This window comes from Chiloscyllium plagiosum, unplaced genomic scaffold, assembly GCF_037043375.1.
Source record: "Chiloscyllium plagiosum isolate Xiang-an unplaced genomic scaffold, Cpla_swu_hap1 HiC_scaffold_11, whole genome shotgun sequence".
Lineage (NCBI taxonomy): Eukaryota > Metazoa > Chordata > Chondrichthyes > Orectolobiformes > Hemiscylliidae > Chiloscyllium > Chiloscyllium plagiosum.
Window position 1 is genome coordinate 43,864,347 of NW_028270149.1, and position 19,970 is coordinate 43,884,316.

Sequence of the window (19,970 nt, forward strand, 5' to 3'; positions counted from 1 at the left end):
GTTCCTATTCATATACCCATGCAGATGTCCTTTAAATGTTGCAATTATACTAGCTTCCACCACTTCCTCTGGCAGCCCATTCCATTCACACACAAGATAATAAATAAACAAGGTACTAATGGGAGGAAAGATCTTACAAGAATATCTATCATGACAGACAAAGTATTTGACAAATGAATGTGACGAAAGGCAGACAAGTAGCCAGACCCTGCATCAGAGGTGTTCAAAGGAAGACACTGCAGAAATATTAGCGGCACTGCTCATAATATTACAGAACTTAGATTCAGAGAGGGTTCCAGCTGTTGGAAAACCACTAATGTCGAACTCCTCTTCAAGAGAGGCAGATAGATGGATAGACAGCAGGAAACAAGACAGTTAACCAATGTCATTGGGAAAATGCTACAGACCATTATTGAGGGGAAAAACCAAAATCGCAGAATATTTAGTAAAACTTAATTCAATCAAACAGAGTCTCAACATGGTTTTGTGAAACGTATGTTTGACAAATTTGCTATTGATCTTTGAGACTATAGCAAGCAGAGTTGATGAAGGGAAATTGGTAGATGCAATGTATTTTGATTTCCAGAAGGGATTTGATTTAAGGTACGATATAAAATGTTATGGCACAAGATTAGAGCCACAGTATTGGGGGCTAATACGTTAGCACAGATTAAGGTTTAGTAAACACACAAAAAACAGATTCAGGGTTAATGGGTCTTTTTCATGTTGGAAATATGTAATAGCTCAATGCCACAATAATTAGTGCGAGGGACTTAATTTCTTACTACCTATATTAATGACTTGGAGAACACAAAGTGTAACAAATCCAAATTTGCTGATGATACAAAAATAAGTGAGAGGCATATTGTGATGAGGACATAAGGAATCTGTAAGGGGACATAGGTTGAGTGAATGGGCAAAAAACGTGGCAGAGGGAATTTAGTGTAGGAAAGTGGGAGGTCGTGCAAATTGGTAAGAAGAATAAAAAGTCAGACTATTATTTAAACGGAGAGAGTCTCCAAAATCCAAGTGCAGCACAAATGAATCTGGGTGCTTTTATGCATTGAACATGAAAAGCCAGTATGCAGATACAGCAAGCAATTAAGACAAATAGAATTTGAGCCTTCATTGCTAGAGGACTGGAATTTAAAAATAGGTAAGTCTCGACAATCTGTACATGGTGTTGGTGAGGCCACACTTGGAGTATTGTAAACAATTTTGGCCCCTGTATTGAAATAAACCGTGGAGGCAGTTCATAAGAGCATCATTCAGTTGATTTTATGGAATTAGGGGTTGATTTATCAAGAACAGCTAAACAATTTAGAAGAATATGAGATGTATATAATTGGTGGGTAGTCTTAAAAGACTTTTGAGGCGAGTTGACCAGAAGTTTAGCTAATTTTGTTTTAGATTCACATGTAACAGTGACTTCCAGAACCAGAAGTCAGTACTACAAATTGCATTGGCATTCTGATCATTCTGCAGAGACACTTAGAGTGGTTGAATGTATAGTACGTTGGAAAGAGGTTGAGAAGATGTTTGCACCAGTAGGGCCATCAATCAAAACGGAATGCAAAAATTAGATCTTCCACAAGGTAGTGATTGAAACCAGGTCAGAAATTCTGTATTACAGCGTTTGGGAGGCTAGATCACTGAAATTATTTAAAGAGATACATTTTTGAATATCAGGGAATTGAGGCTTTTGAGGAGCTGGCATGAAAGTGGAGTTGAGACCTGAGGCAGATCAGCTGCGATATTATTGAATGGTGGGTCAGTCTTGACTAGCCGAATGACCTACTCTTACTCCAACTTCTTATATTTTTATGATCCTCACAATTCAGTTAGTTTGACCAGGCCAGCCCAAGCAAAGGACAACACAGGCTTGGAACAAAGACGTCAGCTAGACTATAGAATAGTAGGATTGGTCGAATAGCAGCCTGGGACTTCAAATCATGTATGTAATTGGAAATGTTAATGTGGATGGATTCCCACCAAGCTATTGTCCTTTCATAATGAAGTACATAGTGGTGACAAGATCTAGAGAAAAGGGTTTTTTTCTTCTCTATATTCATGAACTGTAGCCAGCAGATAAAACCTAAAAAGGTCTTTACATCATAGATAGTTGCAGGAATGGGAACATCATATAACAGCACGCAAAGCAGTTTGCACAATCATTTAAGCTGTGGGAGACCGGCTCAGCATCATGCCTGTCATCCTTTCTTATGGTCAGTATCAACACAGAATCATGTTAAGTTAGACCAACTGAGCATTATTAATGGCAAGTCTTCACTTTTCAAAATTGGCTTGCAGATTAAAATACATGACAGTGTTGGCAGCAGAACTGCACCTGGCTGACATACACCATCTGCTCCTCATATCGTTACTATCTTCATTCAACCAATTTGTGCAAGCCTCAATGGGACAGATGGAACAATATTGCTGCAAAGTTTGTCTAGTGTCAGGCCAGTCACTCCTGTTGTGAAAGCTAGCAGCACTGCCTTTTTGTAAAATAAATGCCCAAATGCTACCAGTAAATCAACATTTCCCGTCAAAAGACAGATTAATTAACCAAGGAGCTTTACAATTAAGATGATTTTCTTTAATTGTGTTCAGTAAATTAGCCACTCCATTCCTCTGCAATCATAGATCATGATACAAAAAAGTACATCATTCTTTCTTTGGTTTTCCTGTTTTATGTGATGTATCTCCACTCCTTGCATGCTTTACGACCAACAGTTTGGCAACTAACCTGTTTCCAGGCCTCTGTCCATGTGACTCTTACATTGGCTATAAGAAAATTTCCCATGTGCCTCCTGCAGATCAAATTTCCAACCTCTTTACACTTATCTTTACTACCACCCTCCCAGAGATTGAGAACTCACTGAGTGGTAAACCTTGGACATCATTCACCATGCATGTTTTAGGGTCTTCCCATACATCGTGATGTCTTGAAAACGATTCATATTATAGGAGCTGCTGGAGTTCTTAAAACATATAAAGGTAGATAAATTCCCAGGATCTGATCAGGTGCTTCCCAGAACTTTGTGCGAAACTAAAGAAGAGATTGCTGGACCCTTGCTGAGATACGTGCATAATCAACAACCATGGGTGAGATGCTGGATGACTGGAAGTTGGCTAATGTGTGTACAATTATTTAGAAATGCTATAAAGAACAGTTAGGGAGCATCAGTGGTGGATAAGTTGTTGAAGGGGATTCTGAGGGTCAAGAATTGTATGAATTTGGAAAGGGAAGGGCTAATTAGGGATAGTCAACATGATTCTGTCCATGGGAAATCATATCTTACTAACTTGAGATTTTTGTCTGTAAGGACTTTGTTTGACAAGGTTCAGTATGTTAGTAAGGTGAGATCACATGGGATCCGGTGAGCTAGCCAAATCGACACAAAACTGGCTTGAAGATAGGAGACAGAGTTTAGAGCTAGAGGGTTACTTTTCAGACTGGAGGCCTGTGATCAGCAGTGTCCCACAAGGTTTGATACTGGGACCACAGCTTTTCATTATTTATATATATGACTTGGATAGGAATATAGGAAGTATGGATAATAAGTTTGCAGATGATGCCAAAATAGATGCTGTGGTGGACAGTGAAGCTGATTATCTCAAAGTACAACAGGACATGGACCAGATGAACCTATGAGCCAAGGAGTGGCAGTTGGAGTTTAATTTGGATAAATGTGAGGTCTTGCATTGTGTTAAGGCAAACCAGGGCAGGACCTATGCACTGAATGGTAGGGCCTTGGTGAGCATTGCTGAACAAAGAAACCTAGTTGTGCAGGCGAATAGTTCCTCAAAAGTGGAGTCACAGGTAGAGAGAGTGGTGAAGAAGGCATTTGGGACACTTGTCTTCATGGGTCAGAACACTGAGTAAAGGAGGTGGCCTGTCATGATACAGTTCTACAGAACATTGGTGAGGCCTCTTTTAGAATACTGCTTTCAATTCTGGTTGCCCATCTATAGAAAGAATTTTGTTAAACCTGAGAGGATGCAGGAAAGATTTATGAGAATGTTGCTGGTGTTGGAGGGTTTCAGTTACAGGAACAGGCTGAATAGATTGGAGCTTTTTTTGGAGGCTGAGGGGTGACCTTATAGAGGTTTATAAAATCATGAGGGATGTGGATAGGTTGACTAGCCAAGGTCTTTTTGCTGGAGGATGGGGTCCAAATCTAGAAGCTCTCAGCTTTAAGGCGAGAGGGAAAACATTTAAAAAGGACCTGAGGTGTAAATTTTTCACACAGAGGGCAGTGTGTGTATAGAATAGCTACCAGAGGAAATTATGGAGGCAAGTACTATTACAACATTTAAACGGCATCTTCATGGGTAAATGAATAGGAAGCATTTAGAGGCATTTGGCCCAAAATCTGGACTAGGTCAGATTGTGATATCTGGTCGGCATGGACGAGTTCAACAAAAAGATTTCCATACTTTATAACTCTACGATAACAAGAGATGAATATGTAAGATGACAAGGGCTGAGAGGTGGGGGTACAGCTCGGACAGAGTCGTAATATATCAGCACGACAGAAAGCTAAGAGCAAGGATAACCGGGGGATTTTCAAATAGTAAACTGGTTAATAGAGCTTCATAATGAACAACACTGGGATCTCTGTAATATACAAATTTTGTTGATGACTTAGACAAAGAAACAGACAGTAAATGTATCCAAGTTTGCTGATGATACAAACCCAAGTCAGAATGCAAGTTGTGAGGAGAACTCAAGATACAAACAGGGAAGTGAGTTGGCAATAAGGTAGCAGATAGAGTGCAATGTTGCGAAATGCTGAGTTTATTTACTTTGGTAAAAAGGACAGAAAATCAAAACTTTATCCAAAAGCATGAAACTTACACACGGTAATGTTGAGAGAGATTTGACCATACTTGTACAAGGAACACAGAAAGTTAAAGTACACGTCATTCAGCAATAACGCAACAGTTGTGTTCCTCTGCAACCTTGCCCTATAGAAAATCGTGCTGTGGAAGATCGCTAATAGGAAATAACGATACCCGTTCTGTAGAAAGTTTGTGTTATCCAAACAAGGTCTACAATTTATCAATAGCATTATAGCCAATTCACACTGACGAAACACATGTAGCAGAACGACCTGTATGTACATTTTTGATCTCCACATTTAAGAAATCTTCTTTCTCTTTCTTATGCATGTTCATTGGGATCAAGAATTACTGACTTGCATTCCTGTATTCCTGATGAAGGGCTTTTGCCCGAAACGTCAATTTTCCTGCTCCTCGGATGCTGCCTGAACTGCTGTGCTTTTCCAGCACCACTCTAATCCAGAATCTGGTTTCCAGCGTCTGCAGTCATTGTTTTTACCTGGCTTGCATTCCCCCAGTCCGTGTAACATAAGCCAAGAGGAATATCTGTTCTTTGTTTACCTTATCTAAAATATCTCCCGTTAAGAAATGCTTTCATGCTGATTAAAAAAAAAACACTGATCTGAAACATATGTCTGCTTCTCTCCACTTATGCTGCTTAATCTATCGAGATTTCACTGTATTTTTTGCTCTTATTTCAGATCACCAAAAAGTGCAATATTTTGCTTTAATACCCCTTACATATTTGGCAGATAACTTTCTGCTATTCAGAGATAAACCTCAAACTGTTATTTGACTATACTTCAGTGCTGAATCAATGATTCAGTGCTTTTCCCAACACAAGTGCAGGGTGCCAGAACAAATAAAAAAGTGTTCCACATACAAAAAACAATCCCATACAATAGCCAACTGGAATGAATCAAATTTCACCATCTAGGATTTAAGCCCACAGCCCCACAATATTAATGTGGAGCAATGGATTACTTGTTCAGTTACATTATTATTATGCTACTGCCTCCCACGAAAATATCAACTCATATGTTCGAACTCCAAACATCCAAAATAAAACTCAAAATATTTAGAAAATACTGGAAATGTACAGATCAGTCAACAAGTTAAGAAAAAAGACAAGTTTTTAGTTTTGATTAAATTCTTCACCTGCGTCTTCTCTTTTTAGATTTGACTGTCCTTTACATTTCCAGTTTTGTTTTACATTTCCGCAGTTCACATGTTTAAGTCTTTCTACAACTCACCTAAGTAACGGTTTCATTTTGCTGGTGGTATTTCCATTTATGCTGCTGGAGCTAAAGATAGGTACTCCAGCATTCATGATTCCATTACTGCTTAGATTGGAGGAGTTCATTTCTGCTGATTTTTGAAATACCTCAATGGTGGCTTTAGCAATGTTTTCCAACAAGGAATTCATCTCCTAAAATACAAGATCAGACACAATGTTCTGAGAGATACACCACTCGGCCCGAGGAGGAAAACAAGGTGCCTAGAAATAATCACTGTGCCTAACACCTTTACATGCACTCACTCTCGGCACTCAGCAACTCTACATGAGGCAATAAAAAGCTTTGTAAGACTTGGATAAAATTTTAATAGCAGTACAGGGGACACAACTTAAGGTAATGGGAATGCAGGAGACTCAGCCCAGTACAAGAAAAAATATTTTTAATTATTGGGTAATGCTTATTCAAGTGCTGTTTCCCCTCATATTGATTCAAATTAAATTCAGATACAAAATTTCCAATCTTGATGTGTACCCATTTTGGCTTTCTAACAATCACTGGTCGAGTCAGTACAGATTACCATTGAACTGGATGACATCAGTGTTGCAATTTTCTCAACCAAAACACAGGAAAACTATTCTTACCAGCATTTGATGGGGAGAAACTTGAACAGGTGCAGCATAGACTAGAATCAGATATTTCTCAAGCTCAGAAGCATTACAGCAAATGAATTAGAGAAATAAAATTTAACTAGAAATTCTTTTTAAATCGTGAAAACTCTCCCACGTTCACTTATTGGCATTGGTAAACACACATACATCCCCCACCCCATCCCACCACGACTTATCTCTCCACCCTGGAGGCTCCCTGCCTCCATTCCTGATGAAGGGTTTTTGACCGAAACGTCGATTTTCCTGCTACTTGGATGCTGCCTGACCTGCTGTGCTTTTCCAGCACCACTCGAATCTAAACTCTGGTTTCCAGCATCTGCAGTCCTCACTTTTGCCTACACATACCAAGATATTTGATTGCATATACAGAATCAGAATTGAAGTCAAACTGTAATACCTTTCATTTTTACAAAAGCAACAACTGCAGATGCTGAAAGTCTGAAATATAATCAGAAAATCGTGGAAACACTCAGCATGTCAGGTAGCTTCTGAGAGGAGATATTCAGGTTGCAAATGAAATCACAGACGTTGTTTCAGATTGAGGACCTTTCATCAGATGGATGAACTAACTTCTGAAGAATTATTGAGCTGAAATGTTCACTCTATTTCTCTTTCTACAAAAACTGCCCGACTTACTGAGCATTTCCAGTGTTTTCTGTGTTAATGCTATTTACTTACACTGATGATGCTCTGTTTAATCATAAGTTGCAGTTCCAGTGAGGATTGCCTCATTGTCCACTGATCAAGATTCTAAAATAAATGAGAAAGTTATCTCAATATTTCATTTTAAGAAAGGTGCATTTGTGCAGATGGTTGGAAAAGGTTACAGTGCGGTGAGCTACAGATAACAACTGCATCAATGGGTGACTATTCACCTAAATGTCTCCAAATATGGAGGCTACGTACAATTACAAAAGGATATCACAACACAGAAACAGGCCATTCAGCCAATCCAGTCTATATCAATGTTTCTGTCTACTCAAGCAGTCTCTCATTTTATCTCATCTAAATCCATTATTATAACCATACCTTCTCTTCTTCCTCACATACTTATCTAATTTTCCTTTAATGCAACTACATTATTGCTTCAATTATTCATTGTGGTAGAACAGCCCACATCCTTGCCACTCTTTGGGTAAGTAGTTTCTTTTGAATTTGTCACTAATTTCTTGATAACTATTGAGATAAACATATTTGATATGTATTAATATCATTTAGGAAATTAGAATTTTAAAATAGAAGCCGATGAATTTTGATTTCAGTTCTCTGTCGGGAACATTTACTTTGAGACACCTAAAAACATAACTTCCAAGAAGTCACATGCCAAGGACAATATTGATGATGTAAATTGATGAAATGTTTATTCTGCTGAGTTTATGAAAGAGAAGGGAAAAAAAGACCTTGAGCTTAGTGAGATTTCAGTTCAGCAGAATAAGGAGCTCACTGCAGCACAACTGTTTCCTCCTTGTAGAAGATTCAAGTTTTCAGTTCAAAATTTTCATCCTAGCAGAAGGATTTTAGATTGTGAAGCCTCCAAAGTGGTGTGCGTTTTCACAGACGTTTCAAATTCTTACAACTGGGAGATGGATTAGGTCATCAGAGCTAGACATAGTTGTAAAACTGTTTCAGCAGATCAAGGGGACAAGAAACAGCCAGTTAAGTCGGTAATTTAAGAGTTGAGATAGGAGTCTGTGTAAAGGACATTGATGGAAAACTTTTTTTCCCTTCTGTGCAATAAACTTGTGTTCTTTTGTTAATTCTGGCAGTCTCATTCAAATATGTTCAATGACAATCCACCATGATTATCCACGACAAGAATTAACCTTGTGGTCTACCAAGCCAGGCTTCACTCTGGGATGAGATTTGTTTTGTATTACCATCACCTGGCATTATAACAGTATCTTACATTGAGAATTTGATGAAAGGTGTATAATTATACATATTATCATATTTGGAATTTGGATTTTAAATTCTGAGAGTAAAATGAGTATTGATTACTTTTGTGAAGAATTTTCTTTTAAAATAAAACAAAGCATTTTGTTCAAAGCTGATTACCGCAGATCTTTGTAATGCCTTCAGAAGGATGTTTACACTATTGTCTTCAGAACAGATACAGTTAACATACCAGATCATTAGCTTCGTTTTTCGGTTCAAAAGAATCTAGGAACATCCAACTTGCAAATGCTCGTACTTACGAACGCAATTCCATTTGGGTGTGTATTAATAATAATTTCAAAGGTGCGATATGTGAACATTTCCTCGAATGCATCAGCAGTATTTTATATTGTCTGCAATGTGTATGACCTGTGTACAAATCGACTTGCAAACAGACTCTAGAATGGAACCCATTTGCAACCCACGCACTGCTTGTATGCAAGCTCACCTGATAGGTACAATCATTCAAAATTCCATCATGGCAGTACAGGACCTGCTGTACACTAAGCGATGCCCTGCATAGAGCTTCTACAGATGGGGAAAAAGACTCTAAAAATGATTAAGAAACATTACATGATACGTTGTAATGTTCTCCTTTTTTGGTCACAGGTAAAAGTAGTCATTCGCCATCACCCCTTCGATCAGGAATAACAAAGAACTGTGGTTGACTCAAAATTTGTTTCAAAGTTTCAACCTATTCTGTTACTTTTGGAGCCAAAGTCTCCCTGAAAAAGCTCTTCATTCTTAGCTTTAAGAGAATACCAAGATGCTTTCTTTATACTGTATACTGTTTTTGTTATTTTCTTTCTCAAAATGCACTATTCCTTACCTGCAGAATGCGTTTGATTCTCTGACGTTGTGGGTTGTCCCCTTCCTCACTGTCCAATTGGCGGTGCGGATAGCATATCAATTGCAAGAGGCGTTGAGCTTGCTTATTTGTCAGAACTGGATCTTGCAGAGCACTGCTATCCTCACACAAACTCTTAAGGCAGCGTTCTCCCACCCACTCCTGTAAGAAATAACAATGGCTAATAGAAAAGTGTATGTTATATAATGCTTTAAATAATGCTCTACTCTGCTATCAATGCCAGGTTGCCTTCCTTTAAGATCACATACTTTTTGCTAAGTAAATCAACCATCAGCCATTTAAAGTGCAATTATTATTTGATCTGGAAACAGTGTAGGTTGGACTGTACTTGTTAGATCATTTGCAAGCCATTAGGGCTTCAAGGTTATTTTGCGTTTGTCAGCAAGTGCAACATTTGTGCACACTAATAAGTAAAAACAAAAATCGGAATTTCAGAGTGGGCAAGATGTAAACAGCATCAAAAGAAACATGAAGTTGTGACAAGGAAATAAAAGTTAAAAAAATTGAGAATCAAGAATACACAGAACTAAGATGTTATCTTAACCTGTCCATACAGGTGTTAATGCTGATGTAATTCTTTTCCCACTCTATTGCATCAAATCCTTCAGCCTAACTTATTGCTTTCTCCCCTCCATATATTTATCCACATTGACCTCAAAGGCAGTTTTGCCACATGCCTCAACTACTCCATATGGCAGAAATTTCCACATTCTAACCACTATCTGGAGAAAGGAAGTTTCAATGAATTCCTTATTTGGATTTATTACTAACCTGCTTACGTGTATAATTCCTAGTTTGGATGTTCCCACATTTGAAAACACCCTCTATATACATACACTCTTAGATGGATCTGCACTTCATACTTGTATTAAACTATTCTCTTCTAACAGTTGTATCTAAATATATTAAATATGGGCATTCCTGCTTTGAATTTCATTCCCACATCAAAATTCTTGATTGGATGGAAGGCTTTGACAGGGATTACCACATCATCCTTGATTGATATAGTCAAGTAGGAGAAAGTGAGGACTGCAGATGCTGGTTATCAGAGCCAAAACGTGTGGTGCTGGAAAAGTGCGTAAGAGTGGAAACAAGTGAGGGCAATCCCACTTGGTAATGCAAGCACTATATCTATCAAAGTCAAAAAGTGTGGTGCTGGAAAAGCACAGCCGGTTAGGCAGCATCCGAGCAGCAGGAGAGTCGATGTTTCAAGCATAAGCTCTTTTATCAGATTCCTGATGAAGAGCTTATGCTCAAAACATTGACTCTCCTGCTCCTCGGATGCTGCCTGACTGGCTGGGCTTCTCAAGCACCAGACTCTTTGACATTGATTGACATAATGCCTGCATTACCAAGTGGGATTGCCCTCATTTGTTTCCACTCTCACCTATGCAGACATAGTAACAGATTGTAAACTCCACCCCTAAATGACTCATCTCCAGAAATTGATTCAAACTTGGCCCTAGAATTGAAGATAGACTTTTTATAACCTTAGCATTACAATTGAGAGATAGCTTTCAACTCCAAAACTTCTCCATTATCAAGATGATCCACTGCCATCTCTGAAAGATCACAGAAATGTAGAATATAGGAGCAGGAGTAAGCCAAGTTCAAGTTCTGTTCAAGTCTGCTCCGCTATTCATTATGATCATGGCTGATCATGCAACTCAATAGCCTGAGTCTTGCTTTTCCCCCATATTCTTCGGGATAATCCACATCCACACTTGTTTCAATGTACCTGCGTCGAAACTTTTATTCATGCTTTTCTTACCTTAAGAAATAATTATCCATTGTTGCCTTGATGAGCCACCCAATGTCTACACACCATAAATTTGTGCTCACTTACACTCCACTTCTTGCACCTTCCATCTAACTTACACCAAGTCCCATTCAACCATCAATTACTTATTCACTGCCATTCATAGGTTCCCAGTCTCTAATTTTTCAAATTTAAAATTAACAAGGAAGTGTTCAAATCTCTCCAAGGTAGCATAATCAACCCCACAATCACTGTAACCATCTACAGTTTAATATCGCTTTGATAAATTTTTCTCTTTCCCCTATTAGCTTCACCATAACACTGGTGGCAACACATTCAGGTGCCTAAACTGTAGTCCGGTTTGATTTCTGGTCAATGGTAACACCAAAGGATGTTGATATTGGAGTACTGAGGGATATTAGTACTACTGAATGTCAAAAGATGATGGTTAAATTTAGTTTTTGTGGAATACGGTCACTGTCTTGAACGTACATGGCATGAACGTTACTTACCACTTATCAGCCCAAACCTGCATACTGTCCTGTTTTGCTGCAGGTGGACAAGTACTGCTTAAATACGAGGAGCTGTAAATAATGCTGAACATAGTCCAATCGTCAACTAATATCTCCCCACTTCTCACCCTACGATGGTGGGAAATTCATTAAAACAATAGCTAAAGATGATTGGGCCTAGGCCACTAGCTTAATGAACTCCTGTAAACATGCCCTGGAGCTGAAATGACCAATCCTCCAAGGAACAAAACTATCTTCCTTTGTGTTAGGTATGACACCAACTAGTGGAGTATTCCAATTCCAATTGACTCTAGGGCTTCTTGATATCATGTTCAGTCAAATGTGGCCTTGATGTCAAAAGCAGTCTCAACTCACTTCTGGAGATCAGCTTTTTTGTTCATGTTTGAAAGAAGGCGGTATGTTCATGTTTGAAAGAAATTTTAATGATGTCCAGAGCTGAATGACTCCAGTACAACCAAAATGAATGTCATTATTAACCACATATTTACTTGGTAGCACTGATGATAACACTTTTTGTCAATTTACTACTGATTGAGAGAAGACTGATGGGATGGCAATTAATCACGTCGAATTTGTCCTGATTTGTGTGTACGGAACATGTCCAGGCAATTATCTATTAGGTAGTTGCTACTGTTTTAGCTTTACTGAAACTGCTTGGCTCGAGCAACAGTAAGGTTTGGAGCACAAATCTTTATTATTGCTGAACGCTGTCAGGGCCCATAGCCTCAGCGGTATCCAACGCCTTCAGCTATTTGTTATCATATGGAATGAACGAAATTGGCTGAAAACTGACATCTGGGATGCTTGGGGCCACTAGAGGAGGCAGAGATGCATCATACACTCAACATTTCTGGCTGAAGATTGTTGTAAATGCTTGAACTTTGTTTTTGCACTCATCTGTTGGTCTCTCTATCATTGTAGATAGGGACATTGTAGAGTCGTCTCCTCTGGTTTGTAATTAAATATTCACCAAGGTTTAACAATTGGATGTGGTAGGATATAGATCTGACCCAGTCTATCACTTGCTGCTTATGTTGTTTGGCATGCAAGTAAAACTGTTTTATCACCTTCTCCACATTGACAGCTTATTTTTAGGTCTGCCTGGTTTGCTTCCTGGCATGTTCTCTTGCACTCTTCATTGAATCAGTGCTGATCAACTTGCTTGATGAAAATGGTAGCGTATAGGTTATGCTGAGTCATAAGTGAGTTTGCAGATTTTGTGGCTTTAGTACAATTTTGTTGCAGATGATGACCCACAGTACCACATGGATGCCCAGTATTATGAATGTGTAGAGGTGTTCTGTACCTTTAAGAGAGAAAGGAAGCTAGCAAGGACTGACCGAAAACACACAGAGTGCTGAACAAGGTAAAAGCGTAACACTTGGCTGAAACAAATAGCTGGAGTTGTGTTGTCATCAAACAAATACAAATTCAAGTTTGGCCAATCAGTTTAAATTATGCCTCAGATGCCAAAATCCAATCGAATTTGCATTGAGTGTTTTGATGACATCAAACAAATGAAATGATCCGATGTTTTGGGATATAAAATCGGACATTTTGAACAGTTGGAGGGAGAACTGACAAGAAAACCAACAAGTATAGCCTGCTAGCCGAACAGTTCTCTGAAAGGTATCTGCCCATAAGAAATTTGTCCAGCAGAACACAGAAGCCGACCTAGAGAAAAAAAAACTACAGAGGAAAATCTACAATGGAGGATCAACAAAGTTGACTGGTTTTGAAATGTGTTTTTTTTGTAGATCTTATTCACGTTTTTTTTCGTAGACCAGTATTGTAGAGTGGGAGGTAAAAGATAGGTTTAAGAGAAAAGAGTTGTAAATAGTTATGGTTTAATATTCTCTGTTGGACTTAAAGAATAAAATTATTTTAAACAATGACCTCTGGGATAGTTCTTTGCCTCTCAAAATTTAACAGACCATGGAGCGAGGTGAGCTTCTCTGTGTATTGGGTTTAAATTAGCAGAGGAGTTTACCTGCGTTGTAACACCAGTCTTTAGTTGCTGTTTGACATCTATTCCATTTGGTATAGTGTTAGTACCATGCAACATAATGGGAGGTAACATCAATGTGAAGAGGGGTCTTAGTCTCCACAAGGTCTGTGCAGTCCTATCAATACTGGCACAGTCAGGTGCATTTGCCACAGGCAAGTTAGTGAGGATGAAGTTCGGTATGCTTTTTCCTCTTCTTGGTTCTTTCGCTATCTGTCCAACAGATTCACTCTAACAGCGATGCTCTTTAGGACTTTGCCAACTTGGACAGTCGGGACTTTGCTAAGCCACGCAGTGACAGACACTGAAGACTGTGACCTAGAGTACACTTTGCATTCTTGCTACCCTCAGTGTTTCCTCCAAATGGTGTTCAAAATAGAGGAACACTGATTCATCTGCTGAAAGGGATGGTGGAAATTGGGGTTTAGCAAGTCATTTCCTTGCCAATGTTTCATCTCAACATGACTTCATGGCATGCAAAGTCAATGTTAATGACTTTGAGGGCAACGCCTTCTGACTGTACATCACTGCGCCATTATCTTTGTTGGGTCTAAGGGACAGGTCAGACTGTAAATATTAGTAAGGAGGACTTTACAGAGCTGAGTTGGCCATTGTTGTTTCCAGTGTTGATTAATGCGAGGTGGTTCATGCGGTTTCCTTTTTTTGAGTTTTTTTTAAAGTGGTTTGATATGCTAACCCTTTCAGAGGGATGTTAAAGTTAACCATAATAGTGGTCTGCAGTCATATGCAAAGTTCCCCTTAAGCTATGCTGCTCTGACATTCCACGAATTATGATTGGCATGTTGACATGGATCACATCATTGACTTCTAGTTCTTCATGTTGCTGCTGAGGACAGACGTCCGGTTTCCATGCAGAAGAAGGATTAGAGGGATTCATAGTCATGTGTAGGCCAGAATAGGAAAAGACAGCAGATTTCCTTCCCTAAAAAACATTAGCATGCCAGATGGATTTTTACGACAATCAACAGAGGTTCAACAGCCATCAGTAGACATTTAATTTTCAATTTAAAATGTCACCATTTGCCATGGTAGATTCAAACCTGGGCCACAGAGTATTTCTGATATCGCTGGATTACTAGTCCAGTGAGAATGCCATGACAATATCATCTCTTCCTAAAAACTTGCCTGAATGAGTCCAGCTCCAACAACTCTCAAGAGGCTTGCCACTGTCCAGGTAAAAACAGCCCAGTGAATGGCACCACATTCTCAAATATTCACTCTCTCCACTACTGACGCTCAGAAGCTTTAGATTATACCATCTGATAAGACGCACTGTAGAAATTCACCATGTTCGAACAGCACCTTCTAAATCCCGAACCACTGTCACATAAGACTAAGGCAGCAGATACATGGCAACATTACCACCTACAAAATTCCCTCCAAGCTACTCACCATTCATATCTGAAAATATATTGTTGATCCTTCAGTGTGAGTGGGTCAAAATCCTGAAACTACCTCCCTAACAGCACTGTGGATACAGCAAAGCTAAATCTACTGCAGATGTTCAAGAAAATTAGTCACTACCACCTTCTCCACTTTAGCTCATGGTATAATTTTTGTGAGAGTATACTCAGAGGCACAGGATTACAAAGCATGGAAACAGACTCTTCGGTCCAACTCGCCCATGCCAACCAGATCTCCTAAACTGATCTAGTCCTATTTACCAGCAAATGTCCCATATCCCTCCAAACCCTTCCTATTCATGTACCCATCCAGATGCCTTTTAAATGCTGTAATTGTACCAGCCTCCACCATTTCCTCTGGTGGTTCATTCCATACACACATCACACTCCACATGAAAAAGTTGCCCTCTCTTCTTGAACCTATATTCTCTAGTTTTGAATTCTCTCACCCTAGGAAAAAGACTTTAGCTATCCACCTTATCCATATCCCTTATGATTTTATAAACCTCGAAGGAAAATCCATAACCTCAGATGGTCCAGGAGAAAAAGCTTCAGCAAATGCAGTCTCTCCCTATAGGCCAAACCCTCGAGTCTCAGCAACATCCTTCTAAATCTTTTCTGAACCCTTTCAAGTTTCACAACAAATTTTCTATAGCAGGGAGACTAGAATTGTACGCAGTATTCTAATAGTGGCCTCACCAATGTCCTATACAGACGGAATATGACATCCCAATTCCTATACTCAATGCACTGACCAATGAAGGTAAGCATGTCAAATGCCTTCTTTTCTATCGTGTCTACCTACAACTCCATTTTCAAGGGACTAAGAACCTGAACCCCACGTGTCTTTGTTTAGCAACCCTCCCCATAGTTCAACCATAACTCCTGCCCTGGTTTGCCTTAACAAAATGCAGCACCTCACATGTACCTAAAGTAAACCCCATCTGCCATTCCTCAGTCCATTGGCCCATCTGATCAAGGTCCCATTCTACTCTGAGATAACCTTCTTCACTGTCCACTACATTATCAATTTTGGTGTCACCTACAAACTTACTAACCATACCTGCCATATTTATATGCAAGTCATTTAAATAAACGACAAAAAGTAATGGAGATAATACTGACTCTTGCAACACACGACTGGTTACAGGCCTAATTTGAAAAACAACCCTGCACCACTACCCTTGTCTCCAAACCTACAAGGCAATTTTGTATCAAATTGGCTCACTGCCCCTTGATTCCATGTGATCTAAACTTGCTAACCAGTCTACCATGTGGAACCTTGTCAAATGCCTCACTGAAATCCATATAGATAACATCTACCATTCTGCTTTCATGAATCTGCTTTGTCATTCTTCAAAAAACTCATCAAGTTAGTGAGACACAATTTCCCATGCACAAAGCCAAGCTGACTATCCCTAATCAGTCCCTGCCTTGTGGAATAATCTGGCCCGGTGTAGTTTTCTTGTGGGATGGGTAGTTGGTATAGAGGAGAATGATACGTTAAGCACAAGTTACTCATTTAAACATTTCAGGCCTGTAAAATAAAACATAATTAAAACATGAAAATTGGAGCTCTGACACCTATATATTTGTCACCAATTAATAATGAAGTGTATTTTTCTAAACTTGACCTCTATATTTTAGACAAAAATAAGATAATTCTTGCTAAATGCATAAAAACAGAAAAACTTTAATTTCAGTGAACACACTAACATTTCAGTGTCCAAAATTTAAGCCCCTTTTACCTGCTGACAGATATTCTTTAACACGTATTTAGCATAAGCATCTAAACTGGCTGTTTCAATTGAAACAGTCCGACTGCCAGATTTTTTCACTCCTACATCATCGTCTGCAAGTTCCTCCATTCCACCAGAAAGTGAAAATCCAGAGCCTTTCAATTCAGCATCACCTAAAATTGAAATGGAAATTGAATTCTTTTCATTGTGTGTTGTGAGTCTTCTAGATTACATTTTAATTGTATCTCAATGCACAGCAGCTTCTTTCTGGAATAAAGTCACCCCCTCTCTTAGCTTACAGTTAATTGTTCCGGTACACAACACCAACCTTCCTTGACCAAAGGAGCGGAATGACTGCAGCAAGAAAAGATCTATCTATTAGATACTTACTCCATCAACAGTCCAGAAACATTGATTCCACTAGGACTTCCCTCATAGTTATCATCACAACCACTAGTTGTTAGTTATTTTGAAGTCATACAATATTGAAGCTTATAAAAGGTATGAGTTCAACAGTTGCATCTGGTGTTCAAAAGGCAGTGTATACTAAGAGTGCAGGTTCACTCTCCATTCATTAAAACAAAGTGTTCTGGAAGATTTAGACGTTACATTTGTAATTTTTTAATACACCATTTGCTACGTGTAACATCCAGTTGAACTACAATGAGAAAAAAATCTGAACTTACTTTTCATAACTTCTATGGGAAGAGAAATTAAGCATTGCTGTTGATAATTTTACGCCTTATGGTTAAAAAAAATTAATGTCTTTAGCCATCTACTGAGATGCTCTTAACTTCTACACATATGAATGACATCAAGAAATATTACATTAAAATCAATCATGAGTTCAATCTGGTGCATGAATCAGCCGAAGCAAAGGGAAAGAAAACGTGTTAACTTATAAAAGCTGAGTGCAAAACAAGCATCCCAAACAAAAAGGAGGCCCCATCATCCAACAGGAATCGACAATCAATATTGACAGCACTCACCCAACATAAAAATAGCTTTCAAAACTGCAAAAACTGCTCCAACCACAATACTGTTCTGTGATGCTGCCAACAAATGTCTGTCACAGGATGAACGAATCCCGACTGTTGGTTTATCTGAAACAAAAATACTCTATTAGAGGAAACAATTGATTATCAACATGCCAAGAATAAGCAAAAGTCTTTTAACTGTGGCCGTCATCTTACTTACTCTCACCCACACTCTGTCATGCTCAGGTTGTAAGTTTGCTCACTGAGCTGGACGGTTTTTTTTCGTCTCTTGCTAGGTCACATCATCAGTGAGCCTGCAGTTAAGCGCTGATGTTCTGTCCCACTTTCTATGTTTGTGTCTCTTCAGGTGGGTGATGTCATTTCCAGGTGTTTTTTCCCTCAGAGGTTGATAAATGGGTCCAAATCGATGTGCTTATTGATGGAGTTCCAGTTTGAATGCCAGGCCTCTTGGAATTCTCATATATATCTCCATCTAGCCTGTCCTTGGGTGGGTGAGTTGTCCCAGTCGAAGTGGTGTCCTCTTTCGTTGGTATGCAAGGATACTAATGATAGCTGGTCATGTCTGTTATTGACTACTTGGTGTTCGTGTATCTTGATGGCGAGTTTTCTGTCTGCCTGTCCGACGTAGTGTTTGTTACAGTCCTGTCATGGTATTTTGTAAATAACATTGGTTTTACTAGTTGTTGGTATAGGTTCATCAGCCACTGTTTAAGTGTGTGGTAGATTTGCAGACTACCATGATGCCAAGGGGTCAGAATAGTCTGGTAGTCATTTCAGAGATGTCTTTGATGTATAGTAATGTGGCTAGAGTTTCTGGGTGCTTTGTGTCTGCTTACTTGGGTTTGTTGTTTAGGAATCGGCAGACTGTGTTTATTGGGTACCCGTTTTTCTTGAATTCGCGATATAAGTACTTTTCTTCTGCTGGTCCTAGATCCTGGGTGCTGCAACGTGTTGTGGCCCATTTAAATAATGTCCTGATGCAGCTCCATTTGTGGGTGTTGGGATGATTGTTTCTTTAGTTAAGTATCTGTACTGTGTGCGTCGTTGTCCTGAAGACACTGGGTAGAAGTTCTCCATTAACTGTTCACTCCACAGTGACATCTAGGAAGGGGAGTCTGTTGTTACTCTCCTCCTCTTTTGTGAATTTTATGCCAGTAAGAATATTGTTGATGTTGTTGATTTCCTCTAATTTGTTCCGTTTTGTGATGACAAAGGTATTATTCACGTAGCGGACGCAAAGTTTGGGTTGGATCCTGGGAAGGGCTGTTCGTTCGAATCTCTGCATGACTGCTTCTGCTAAGAAGATCCCATGGGTGTTCCAATGATTTGTTTGTAGGTCTTGCCATTGAAGGTGAAGTAGGTAGTGAGGCACAGGTCTACTAGCTTGAGGATATTGTCCTTGCTGATGAAGTTTTGCTGTCTGGTGTACGCATCCTTGGTTCCTCTAGTAGTGCAGTCAGTGTTTCTTTGGGCAGGCTGATGTGAATAGGGCTGTTACATCGATGGAGACCATTATTTCATTCTCTACTATCTTGGTATCTTTGATGGTGTTCAGGAATTCTTGGGTGGAGTGGATGGAGTGCCATAAGTCTTTACTAGATATTTCAGTTTTTGGTGGAGTTCCTTAGCTAGTCTGTAGTTGGTGTTCCAGGTAGTGAGACTATGGATTTGAGGTGTTTTTTAGTGGGAGGGGCGGTGGTGGTGGTGGTGTCCCCTGGTTTATGTACTTTAGGTAGTCTGTAGAAGCTGGGTATGTTGGATCTCTCCTGTCACATTTTTTGGAGATCTGTCTTGCTAATTAGTCCTTATTTATGAAGTTTCTTCAATGTGGCTGTGACATGGTTTTCCAGCTGTGAAGTTGGGTCTATCGCTACCTGTTTGTAAGTGTCAGTATCTGTGAGCAGTGAGTTTGCTTTTTCAATGTACTGTGTTCTGTTTAGGATGACGGTCATGTG

The 19,970-nt window shown here is 39.3% G+C and overlaps 1 protein-coding gene across 2 annotated transcripts in view; it reads right to left on the reverse strand.

Moving 5' to 3' along the window:
• Window positions 1-19,970, reverse strand: part of med12 (mediator complex subunit 12) — a 197,220-nt gene that overhangs the window by 56,272 nt on the left and 120,978 nt on the right. For both annotated transcript variants that reach the window (XM_087992009.1, XM_043704779.2), the window contains 5 exons: window positions 18,007-18,120; window positions 17,027-17,190; window positions 9,519-9,698; window positions 7,433-7,504; window positions 6,102-6,277 (listed from right to left, as the gene is read on the reverse strand). In XM_087992009.1, the coding sequence (XP_087848135.1) occupies window positions 6,102-6,277; window positions 7,433-7,504; window positions 9,519-9,698; window positions 17,027-17,190; window positions 18,007-18,120 (706 nt within the window). The remainder of the gene's footprint in view (window positions 1-6,101; window positions 6,278-7,432; window positions 7,505-9,518; window positions 9,699-17,026; window positions 17,191-18,006; window positions 18,121-19,970) is intronic.